The following is a 13,259-nucleotide window of genomic DNA, read 5'->3' as shown; positions in this document are numbered from 1 at the left end:
GTAAGAAAAGATAGAAGTGAAAAAGAAAGCAAGAAAACACGTTGAAGTAAAAACCATAATCACTGAAATGAAGTGAACAGAGGAAGAGACAGACCTGAAGACAGAATCAAGAGTCTCACTTCACTAATGACAGATGTTCAGAATTCACACACATATAGATTTAAAATATGAAATAGAGATTAAACTAAAAGAAAAAATAGGTCTAATAATATGATTAATATTCAAATGGGAGGTAGGTAACTTTCCAAGAGAAAAATAACTGGATTTTCCAGGTTTAGGAAGCACAAGGAGTATCTAGAAGGTTAAAATACATCCACCCCTTGATATATTACAGAATTGTAGAACTTCAAAGTTAAACTAAAGATGTTAAAACAGTCATTGAGAAAAGACAGAATAACCTACGAAGGAATGATTATTAGACTAATAGTAACCTCAAATTACAACAACAGATGCCAGACTGCAATAGAATGGTATCTCCAAAGTGCCAAGGAAATAACTTTTATCATAGCAGCTCTAGCCAGTAAAGAGTGTGAGAACAAAATAATCACATTTTCAGGCAGAAAAAGTAAAAGCTGTGTCTCTGAAAATAGGAACTTGAACCCAGAAGGAATGCTAAGATGGTTTGATTGGGGCTTCCTACCAATTTTTTAAAGTATGTATTACATTGTATAAACTTTGTGTGAGAATAAAATGATAAAACTCATTTTATGGGGCTAATCCAACCTTGATAAAACTGGAAAGGATAGCCTAAAGAAAGGAAAAATATAGGTTAGTCTCACATAGAAACATACCAGCAATCTGATATGTAATATTTATAAACCAAACTAACGTATCTTTTCCATACACATATACAAATTAATGTAACTGAAATAATATATGGGATCACTTAGGGCTCAACACAGTAAACAAATAATTGTTATACATTAGAAAATGAGATAATTTACCATACAACACATTTGGAAAAAGCATTCAATAAAATACAAGCACACTTGTAATTTTATAGAAGGGAAGTGGGACCTTTCAGTAAACAAAGAATAACAAGTATGTCCTTAATGTGCATAAGAACATCTACTGAAATACAGCTTAATGAAGACCTGATAGAAGCATTTCCATTTTAAGGTCAGGAACAAGAGAACAAGAATGACCACCAGTGAAAGGAAATTATTTTGCCTTTACCTTCTAAAATATATTCAGAGTCTGACTACTGCTCAGTACCTCCACGGTTGCACTGCCACCATCCTAGTCTAACCTACCTCATCACTCCTGGACTATGCAGAAACCTCCCAACTATAGAATTCCTGCTTCTGCCCTAATCTCCCTAGAGTCTATTCTTAGTGTAGCAAGAAAAGTGACTCTTAATGTAAAGATAAATCAGGTGCTTCTTTGTTCAAAACCCTCTGGCAACTTTCCATCTCAGAGTAAAAGCCAGTCTTTATCAAGGCTCTTCTGACCCCATTCCCAATATTCTCCATCTTGCTTTTTTTATTCCTGTTACACTGTTCTCCTTAGTATTACTCAAAAATGCCAGACAAGCTTCTACTTCAGGGCCTTTGCAGCTATTTTTCCTTCTGCTTGAACACTCCTTCCAAATTACTAAAGATTTACTACTTTACCTTCCTAGGGTCTTTACTTAAATATCTTTTTCTGTATTGTCTTTCCTGATTAAAATTGTATAAGATTTCCTGAACTATTCTTTTGGCACTGCCTATATTTCTTTCATTTTTTTTTTACATTTAAAAAGTATTCATTTGAACTAAAGTACAGTTATATACAATATTGGTTTGGGGTTTACAAATAGTGATTCCACAGTTATCTACCTCATTAAGTGCTCACCCCAATTTTCTCCATAATATGACAAGTTTTAAAATGTTTAAATAAACATGTATAAAAGCTAAATTGGTGACAATATCAAGAAAATTTGAGATGTAAATTAAAGGGTAGAATATATAATATAAAATCATGAAGTGAAAATACAGTGTAGCACTTGGTAATGAAAAAACAGTTAAATCTCTTTGCTTCCAGGTATAACATCAAATAAAGAAATAATATTAGATTGATTAAACCTAAAGAAATATAGTTAATTGTAAATCACAAATACGTATTTGACAAGAGCACTTATATATGTTTTTATTCAGTTCAAAGATTATTGGCTCATCATAGTTTGATTCCCATTTAGTATTAAAATAAGTTAAATTTCTTGAGCAGGACTAAATGAATTCTCCTTTGTGCATCATGCAGATAAAAAAAGATGTCTGTATGCTTGGATCATTCCTGATTTACTTAGTAACACAGAAAGGAGATGACCAGACAGTTCCTGAGCATGGTTTCTCACATTCCCCAGATAGACTCTTGATGTTTCTACCTTCATTCTTTGTTCTTTCATCCTATAAAATCAAATGCCCAAAATAAGCCCAATGAGGATATCACTTGCTCCATGAAGTGTTCTTTTACTCCCATAGCCAAAATTTTCTACCCAACCTTTGAAACCTCTTTAGGTCACATACAGTTATCCCATTTTAATGCTTCATATGTAATAATTTTGTATTAAAATGAATCAAAAATGCAAAGGATAACTCTAGTAAGAAATACTTCTACTAGATTATGATGCTTATTGTTGTCTTACTGATTTTCATGCTTCATGATTTGTCTCTTCACTGGACACGTTTGTATTTTGATTACATTTGTGACCAAATATTTTAAGCATTGGAGGATAAAAAGGGGTAGATACAGAGTTTAATGTGTAAATTATGTGTCCCCTCCAAATAAAGGCCAAATGATGTCATGTCACAAAGGTTTCACTCGCGTAATTTAAAAAAATGTGGTAAGTGTATTAACGTATCTCCCAGCACATGATGGAATAGACACAGTCTGTGAAAGGGCCGGCCGTCATGTCAGTCAGTCATATCATATCATCATATTTGCAGAACTTAGTTTCAGTATAACTGTATCTACAAAGTTAATGTTAATTTTAAGTCTTGAGTTGTGAATTTTGATTAATTTATAGTGTTTGGTTTTATAATTATCATTCACGAGAATGTATACTGAATTTTGTATTTGTATATAAATATCAGTGTATAATTTAAGTTAATATCAGTAAAGATTTTTTTCTTTTAAAAGGACTTGTATATTTCTCAAGGTTGGAAAATACCTATGTAGACTATAGAATATTTCAGAGGAGAGAGGCAGAAGAAGTCAACATTAGAATAGTAAGAAATGCCCATTTGAATTGTGACTACATCTTTATTGTGTCATAATAATAGATGTTTAATTCATTATGACAACCATTTGTCAAATAATCTAGAAGTAACTTTGTCTAGATCTTGAATCAATATGTGGACTTAATGGTCATTACTTAAATATCATACTTTAAAAATAGGTAAATTTAGGAGTGATTTTTAACATTTTTCTGAAAGAAAGGTTTAGTACCTTTCTCCTTTAGCCAATCCCCCATGTATCTTTATATGGTCCTGACTTGCAGCACATTAGTTTATACCTGCTCAAAAAAATGTTTGGTATATTCATATTAAAATCTTGTATTCAAATGGCATATTATTACAATGATTTTTTTAACATAGTTGCCCATTTATGCTTATATTTATAACTTCTTTTTTACTTATGTTCTTATATGTTCCCTGTAAGTCAAAATCTCACATGTTTGTTATCACTTCTTTTACTTGAAAACAAGATTTAGTCAAAGAAATTAAAAACATTTCTTTCCTTAGTTGTTTGAAGTTCTGTAGCTCTCTATGGTTGTTACTTTTTTCCCTACACAAGTTTTCTTTAGGTAATTTCTAAAAATCTGAAAAACCTCTTAATATATATTTTATGATATTTTTACTTAAGAAAAATTCATTGCAAAATATTATATTGTAGTTTATTTAGAACCCTGTGTGATTTTTAGAAGCATGTTTTATTCAGCCAACAGATACATAATGAAAAGTATTTGGTTAATGAAGAAAATAATTTTAAATGTAGTTTGATTCTAATTTTATAAAAAAGTATTTTCTAATTTCTATGGTAATATTTATATTAATAAAAGACAAACTGAAAATTGCAGTTGAATTGCCAGAGTACTATAAATACTATTATTTTGTTCATATTCAACATTACTTTTAATTTACTATTCTTGTTGCCAAAGATACATTGTCTTTTAGAGAATATAATGGTATTATTTACATTCATTCATGTGGCTTGGTAAAAAAAAAATGCTATAACTCCTTTACTTAATGGGATTCTTCCCCTGTGGCAGTGCAAACGGCTAGAGCAGGAGCTTCATCATCTGAAAGAGCAGAACCAGACTTCAGCAAACAACATGAGACATCTGACTGCTGAAAACAATCAAGAACGTGCTCTGAAGGTAAATCTCCGTTCCTTCTTGCAGGCAAATTAAGGTTGTAAGCCCTAGGTGCCAGCTTTCTGTGCTGCATATATCAGTTGTGTACATTTCAGCAAAAGTGAGTTGTGATGTTTGCCAGCAACCCCTTCTTTAAACACAGATATAGCACACTTCCGCTGAGGTATTATTTTATTTCATGTGTGTGTACATGAAAACAACATATTTTCTGAATTTTGTATGGTGGTATGTTAATAACTTTTGGTACATGTTCATTCTGTTTCTGAATTTAAAATGTATTATTACCATTTGTACTTAGTAAAAGCTGACCACACTAAAAGAAAAAATATGAGCCTTTTCTTTGAGCTTTTTTTTTTTACATTTAAAAAGTATTCATTTGAACTGAAGTACAGTTATATACAATATTGGTTTGGGGTTTACAAATAGTGATTCCACAGTTATCTACCTCATTAAGTGCTCACCCCAATTTTCTCCTTAATATGACAAGTTTTAAAATGTTTAAATAAACATGTATGAAAGCTAAATTGGTGACAATGTCAAGAAAATTTGAGATGTAAATTAAAGGGTAGAATATCTACTTTATATAATATAAAATCATGAAGTGACAATACAGTGTAGCACTTGGTAATGAAAAAACAGTTAAATCTCTTTACTTCAAAGTAAATTTCAAAATTAAAGAGTTTAGTAAAAAAATAGCAGAAATTATACATAGATATGCAATTTGGAGAGTACTTTAGGCTTTTATTTTTATTGCACTCATTTTTTAAATGTCTTGTAATATTAGTAATCCACAGACTTGACACTTCTTGAAAGATATATGAATATGTTTCGTGATTGAAATATCACTTAAAGGCTTGCTTACAACAAAAACAAAAGAAAAGAAAATACAATCTACTAGAACTTGAAAAAAGTAAAGTTTACATTTCATGAAAAATTCTGTTTCATTGTAATATAGATCAAATAATTATGAAAAAGGACATTAGATTCTACTAGTTGTAATTTTTTCTTAAGATGCTTATGACTTTCCATTCTCCTTTTTTTGTGTTTGTCCTGGTTCCTAGCATAGTGCCTGTGACATAGTAGTGGTTCTGCCCTCAAGGTGCTTATATTCCTGTTAACAGGTCAAAAATAAAAACAAAAACATATCCATGACAAACAAAAGATTTGTTATTGTTGTTACTAGGCAGTAAGAAAAAACAAGCTCTTAAAAGGATTGTATTGTACTTTGTTGCCTTAAATTCATTTTTTGCTACAGATTACAGAAGAACTTTATTGTTTACTGTACTTTCTCTTCTTTCTCTCAAATTCATAGACCAGAATGACAAATGTAAAAGAACTGTATATTGCTGTGATTATTTTTTAATTACCCAAGGAATTTACTGTTGTGCGAGTAAAATTAAGTGTAATTATTTTTTAAAGTATACTTAACAAATCAAAAATAGCATTGTTTTAAAGACAGTTTCCGTCATGTGTGCTAATTATCCGCATTAGGCAACAGATGTCATGTGTTCAATGTGATAGAGCTATTCCCATTTAAAACAGAATCTAAAATAGAAATTCTGGTTTGCTAAGTACATAATAATTTCCTAGTCTTTTCTGGCATTTTTGGTTGTGTAGTTATGTTCAGTTGGATTAAATGGCAGCTGCTATTTTTAGAAAGAAATAGATCCACATTTCTAAAAGGTTAACATTAGAAGGCAAGATACAGATCAAAAGAAAGCTGGAAGTTCAAAACAAAACAAAACATAATGTAAACCGTCATAAAATAGAAATCTCTGTAAACTGTAGATTATATAATTCAAAGTAATACATAAGCAAAGCTACATTTTTACTCTGGACAAATGTTCTACATTAAAGTCTTTTCTAGTTGCTCTTGTTTTTCTATAGACTTTTCAGATTTTCTTGTTATCCTTTAATCCATTTTAACTTCATCTATTACCTAAGCCAACTTAAATTTTTTGTAGAGTAAGAATGAGAGGAAGAATTAATTTTTAAAACTCTCATCAATTAAATCTTTTTAAAGCTCCTGTGTTCATTTTAGCTTTTTAAAAAATATCTGTCTTATATAATACTGGCTTTGAACCATCTTTCAGTTATTTTATGCCATGTTTCCTCATGAGAAACCTTACATTTATTATGAAAATTAGGTCATTTGTAATACATCTAGTTTGGTCTGATTACTTTTTTTAAAATTATTTACCTTTCAGGGATTTTGTTCTTTATTAGCTGCTTTTATTATTGTATCTTCAAGTTGCCATATAAATAATGAATAATAAGTTTATTACTAACTAGTGAATCAACTGTCACCTTTCTGAGTTGTATGCTTACTTTTTTAAATCCACTTACAAGTATCTTTTTTGTTTGTTCAGTGATTCACTCTTCATTTAATATCTAAATAAGCTTTAGGAAGAATTTTTTAAGAGTCACTCTCTCTAGGAGCTTTCAGTCTGCCAAAAATATTTCTAGTATTACTATTATTAATATCAGTAAGAAAAGTAAACTTGAAAAGAGTGAGAGCTGAAAAATTCATGCTTTATTTCTTTGTGTTATGTTGAAATTCCTACAGGAAGCAGTCCTAGAGATATGTTTAGGCAGAGTCTAAGTTAATGGATATACATTACAGAGAACTTTCTCATTGATGGTTATGGCAAGTATATGATTATTGTGCAAGGAAATACTTTTTAATAATCTACTGCCATTCAAATAATATCTTTCTTTATTCCAATAACCAGAAAATTATTTCTAAATTATTTTTATGGTAAAGCATAAAATTGGATTTTTGATGATCATTTATAAGCATTATTGTTGAAGTAGAATTGAATTATACTGGATACACTTGCTAGCATGACACTATTTCTCTACTTTTATGAAGTTAGCGATTTTTCCCAATAACAAGCAAAACACAGTGGTACATGTAGGATAAGGGGCTGAATTTATACTGATACTGGTCTATAGCCTGAGAGTTAATTTGAAAAAAAAGCTTATTTTCTCATTTAAAATAAATTTTTATCTTGAGGGACACAATTCTGGACATGTAATTTTTTTAAATAAATCACCTTAGCCATAAATATGCAGATGTAAGACTTAATTTAAAAAGTTGAATATATACTGCCTTTCTTTCCTCTCTCATTTTATTCACTTACCTTCCGTATCACACATCTTTAACTTCCAATAGTTGAACTTCTCCACTGGAATTCCATTGAAAACCATTCTTTCTTAGATTATCAGTGACCTCTGATGGTTAAATCTGTGAAATTTATCATTCCTTATTCTACTCAGTATCCCTGTCAGCCTAACTAGAATACATTTCAGTCATGGCTCCCATCCTCCTGAAACACTTCCCTATGGTTTGCTGGTGCCTGGGATTCTGTCTATGCCTAAAGTATACATATTGCCCAGAGTTATGTGATTAGTCTCTTATTATACTTCTTTTTAAAAACAAAAAATATGTATGTATTTTGCATTTTAGAACAGCTTTAGGTTGACAGACATTAAGCAGAAAGTACAGAGTTCCAGCCTATATTCTGTCCCTATACATATACATGCCCCTGCCATCCAGCACCAAAGTGGTACAGTTGTTACAATCCATGAACCTAAATCAGTTAAACCCAAAGTCCATAATTTACATTAGTGCTCACTCAGTGTTGTACATTCTGTAAGTTTTGACAGATTTAAATGACATGTATCTACCATTGTAATATCATATAGAAAACTTGCACTTTAATAATCCTCTGTCCTCTACCTGTTTATTCCTCCACCCGCCTCCAGTACCTGCCAGCCATTACTCTTTTTACTGTCCCCATAGTTTTGCCTTTTTCCAGAATGTCTTATAGTTGGAATCACAAAGTTTGTGGCCTTTTCAGACTGTCTTATTTCCTAGGAATACTCAGTTAAAGTTCCTCCATACCCTTTGATGGCTTCATAACCCATTTCTGTTAAGTATTTGATAATAATCCATTTCCTGGATGTACCACAGTATGTTTATCTATGCACCTACTCAAGGACATTTTGGTTGCTTCCATATTTTGGCAATTATGAATAAAGTTGTTATAAACATCCATGTACAGGTTTTTGTGTGGGCATAAGTTTTTCAACATATTTGGGTAAATACTAAGGACTGTGATTGCGGAATAAAACTGTTTACTCTTATACGAAAATGCCAGTCTTCCAGAGATTCTGTACCATTCATTTTTCAAACCCACCAGTAATAAATAAGAGTTTTTGTTGCCCTGCATTCTCACCACATTTGGTGTTTCTTTTATCGTAGGCTTATCTCCTAATTTCATCCATTCCTGCAATATCATCTCTTTCATGTCCTAATGACTGCCTTTCCACTTAGGTATTGTAATATCTTCTTAACCTCAGCAAGTTTGAAACCAAATTCCTAATTTAACTTCCTAAGCCTTCTCTTCTCCGTGGGACTAAGTCACGACCTGAGTCAAACACTATTGACTGTGTAACTTAACATTTATTCCCAATCATATTCTCCTTTGCTTGCCTTTACTATAGGAACTGGAGAAGTTAAACACTTACTCAGCTTTTCTTTTTGCCAAAGAAACAAAGAAGAATTCTACAGCAGAGGTGGAAGAAGAAATGGAGTATTTCTGGAACAGGTTTTGATTTCCTTGCATAGGACAGATGCAGCAGGCACCATTCCTTCTCTTCTTATTACCTTAAGTACTTACTTGCTGGAACTATAGCAGCTATTTTATAGCCCTGAAAAAAACACAAAGAGAAGCTGGCCTGTAACACCATTGAGCCCTTTAGCTAGTGAGCCACTTTGAGAACATTTAGCACCTGTACCCTGTTTTCTTTTTCTGGTGACAGACATAATGTCCTGTATTTTAAATCACTCATAGTAGTTTTCTATTACTTACAAATTGATCAGTTAACATCTATAGGTTGATGGTACTCCCATACTCCTAGATATGTAGGCTAATACAGTAACACAATCTTCATGTCCTTTCAAGCTCTTACCCAATTCAGCATCTAGGCCTGTCAATTCTGCAACAGCAATTTCTTTCCTATTTTCCTCCCATTTTTATTACTCTGCCCTTTGTCAAGCTCATGACTATATGATAGTACCCTTCTAATTAACTCTTCTGTCTTCAATTTCTCACCTCTCTATCATTAGCTATAATTCTAAAACATAGGCAACACTTAACTACTCAAAACTTTCACTAAGTCTTGCATTTTCAACAGTGTAAGGAAATAGAGATATCCTGAATGATCCTTCTGGTAAAAACAGTGAAAAAGGATGTCTAAAATGTATGTATTAAGAATATTTTCCACAGCATTACTGAGATGGCAGAAAGACAAGGACTTTGAAAAGAGCTGAAATAAAGTGGAAATGAGAAGGAAAAGAAAAAAACAACAGGGAATTTGAAAAGAACCAAAATAAAGTGGAAATGGGAGGGAAAAGAAAAAAAAAACACAAATGATTGCCTGAAGCAGTCTTTTGCCATGAGTGCATTTGTCAAACCTTGGTGAACTTGAGCTTCCATTTTAATGGCTTTGAGGGCAAACCAGACAGAAGATAAAGCCAAGAGCCTATTTAAACCAGAGAATGTAATGATATATCCTCTTCTGAAACTGCTATCTTAGATAGCCACAACCATTAGTGTGCAGGTGAACAGGAGTCAAGCTCTTTGTTTAAAATAAGACAGGGAGAGAACTTCACTTCCTTGGCAGTAGTGGGAGAAATAATCACTGAGACGTCACCCGCAGCCTTCAGGCAGATGTAGAGCCACTAAGTTACCTGAGTTCTTGCTATGTGTTTCTAAAAGCTGAGGATTTAATTTGAAGTAGCCCTACCCTGGCCCAAAACAAACTACCTTCACATTAGTCCTCTCATTTCTTAAAGTTTCAAAGACCCTGATCTGTCTAAAAGAAAACACAAAAGAGAAAAAGGCCCATCTAATGAAAGTCAGTAAAATATATAAAGTGGTGGAATCACAGAGTTCAACAAATAGTTCAGCTATTCTAATTATCAGCTACAAAGTATAACTTAAGTGTTTAATATCTTTTAAAAGATGCTTGAAAATAGCAAGAAAAATGACAAGAAGTGATCAAGTAAATTTGGTGGGAAACTAGATTGAACTTATACAGAAATTGAAAATACAATAATTTAAATTAAACAGAAAATAGGTTTGAACAGCAGATCATACACAGTGTAAGAAACTGTTAGAGAATGGAAGGACAGATCTGAACTAGGTATGAAAATGGAAGCAGGAGAGAGAAAGAAATGAAAAACATAAAAGAGGTATTAAATTACTAAAGCAAGAGGGCCTAGAAAGGAGAGAACTTACAGCATGCCAGGTATTCACACCTTCTCTGATTTCATTTCTAAGAAATGCTTCTATATTGGATTTTTTAAAATTTGAGGATAAGTCTGCTATTTTACCACAAAGAAATTAGTAACCCTTACATTAAAAAATAAAAAATAGAGATTAAAAGACACAAAAGATAGTGAAAAGATCTAAAAGCTATTCAGAAGCTCTTGAGGAGATAATGTAGGGAACACGTAAAAGGCAAGATACAAAGAATTAATGACTGAGAATTTTCCAGAACTGTCAAATGACAAAATGACCTCAAATCTAGGAATAAATTCCAGGTACGATAGATTAGTAAAAACTGCAGGATAACAAAGTTGAAGAAAAGCTCTTAAAGAGAACCATTAGAAAAAACACATTTACAGAGGAATGACAATTAGAATCACTAACTTCTCATCAGTAATAATGGAATAATATCTTAAATATACTAAGAGCAACAAAGGGACTAATTTCTTACATATCAGAGAGAAAGTAACTGTCAGGAACAAGGGTGAAAATAATGATTATATAAAGAAAAACCTTCAGTTGCTTCTGTTATCTATGGAATATAATCCAAACCTCCTAAACATTAAATTTAAGACTCCACACTGTAGTTTCAGCCTGCTTTTCCTTTTTCCTTTTTATTTATTTATTTTTAATTTTTGCAACCATTTCTCTGTCTTTAGTCTCAATAGACCCCAACCATACCCCACTACTTAGAGTTTCCAAATGTGTCATGTTCTTTAATGCCCTTTGGTCTTTACTTCTGTTATGCCATATTTAATTCTGTCTCTAATATTATGTATTATCTTCTCTAAATAAAAAATTTCTTAAGCATAAGGGATCATAGCTTTTTCATCTTGCTATTCTCTTGTAATTTAGCATATTGTTGAACTCATTTTACATAATCAGTAAGTTTTTAAAATCAAAAATCAGTTTTATTCTGTCCTAGTTAAAGTCAACATACTTAAGTATATATACTAAGTTGAGGGCATGGAATTATTCCAGTATAATACCATCTTTATAGTCACTAACTGTGACTATACATTAAAAGAATTTCTATTCTGCGCTAAAGTTTCTTCACTTGTGAATTAATGCAGTATCAGGAATTTAGCTTTTTACTGTTGGCTTAAAAATATTCATAGAACAGTTTTGTTTGTTCAGTTTGTCCTTTGCTGTTTAGGGTTCACTGCAGGATAAGCTCTTTTATGAGACTGAGTAAATAGCAAACTAATCATTAGACTTGACAGTAAATAATAATATAATTTTTATGATGAAATTATGTATTGATATGAGTTATTAGTTATTTTCTATATAACCACATTAACAGGCTATCTTTGGTATGCCCAGATGGTACCACCCATCTACTGTCAGTAGGGTTGGCTCTGGATTATTTTCTATTAGGTAAGTATAGTAATGGATTTTTAATTTTAATCCTAATTTTCCCATTTGCTAGCTGTGTAGCATTGGGAAAGTTAACTTCTCTAAGTACTGGCACCCATGTTTGTAAGATAATGAGAGCAGAGTTACTGTTACAGTTCAGAAAATGTAATAAAGTGTGTGATGCATTATACCTACGTTCCATGGCAGAGGTAGTAGGAAGAACATTGCTGTAGATGTCAGACCTGTTTTTGTCCTTGCTCTGCCATGAACAAAATACTTGATCTTTATTAAATTATTTTATATCTTCAAAATGAAGAGACTGAATAACATTCAAAGTTATTTAAACTAGAAAATGTGATTTCATGAATTTGTGATATTGTATCATAGTGATTGACTAAGTGCAGCCCATGCTCAAGGGGAAGGATGGCATAAGGGTGTGAATAACAAGAGACAGGGACCATCGGGGGGCCGTGGGAAAGGCTGCCTATCACAACTTGGATTTATAAACACCTCAACTTAATATACCAAAAACCAAAGTCATGATCCTACCCATAAACCTGTTTATTCTGCAAGACTATCTGAAAAGAGCATCCCTGTCCTATTTAAGGGTTAGGTCAGAATTCTTGGAGTTGACCTTGACTTCTCTCTCTCTCTCCCAGTCCATATTCTATCTGTAAACAAATTCTCTTGACTCCATTTTTGGTGCATCTCAACAATTCAGCTGCTTCTCACCACTTTCGCTGCCACCACTGTCTTTCAAGCCTCCAGCAGATCTTGCCTGGATGATTACAAGCACCTCCTAGTTGTCTCTCTATTCGGGTCCTCTTCTATTCTCAACACAGCTTCCAGAATAATCCTACTAAAATCTAAGTTAGATTACATTCCTCCTCTGCTAAGAACCTTCCAGTGGCCTGCCATTTCACCGAGAGGGTAAGTCCACAAGGCCTCTTGATCTGGCCTTCCATTTGCTCCCTGACATCATACTCTAGTCACACACCTTTCTTGCTGTTCCTTAAACATACCAGTTAACGCCTGCATCTCTAGGCCTTTACACTCCCTGTTCTTACTTCCAAGGACTACTCTTCCCGCAAATATTCACATAGCTCACTTTATCTTCTTCAAGTCTGTTCAAATGCCACCTTCTCAGTAGGGACTTCGCAGGCCTTTTCTCTGTCCCCGTTTCTGGTTTTTCTACAAAGTACTTACCATCA

General features: G+C 32.6%; 1 protein-coding gene across 20 annotated transcripts in view; it reads left to right on the top strand.

Annotated features, from left to right (window-relative positions):
• Window positions 1–13,259, top strand: part of MIPOL1 (mirror-image polydactyly 1) — a 321,127-nt gene that overhangs the window by 144,622 nt on the left and 163,246 nt on the right. For 18 of the 20 annotated variants that reach the window (XR_012120546.1, XM_073211334.1, XM_073211329.1 and 15 more), the window contains one exon: window positions 4,250–4,357. Coding sequence is in view for 18 of the 20 variants with exons in the window: in XM_073211334.1 (XP_073067435.1) it covers window positions 4,250–4,357 (108 nt within the window). In the remaining 2 variants the exon portion in view is untranslated. Of the gene's footprint in view, window positions 1–4,249; window positions 4,358–8,863; window positions 12,070–13,259 lie in introns of all 20 variants that reach the window. The other 2 variants (XR_012120545.1, XM_037025509.2) reach the window with 2 other exon arrangements.

Source organism: Manis javanica, chromosome 8 (assembly GCF_040802235.1).
Source record: "Manis javanica isolate MJ-LG chromosome 8, MJ_LKY, whole genome shotgun sequence".
Lineage (NCBI taxonomy): Eukaryota > Metazoa > Chordata > Mammalia > Pholidota > Manidae > Manis > Manis javanica.
Note: the sequence above shows the minus strand (reverse complement) of the source record. Positions and strands in the feature narration are given on the sequence as shown.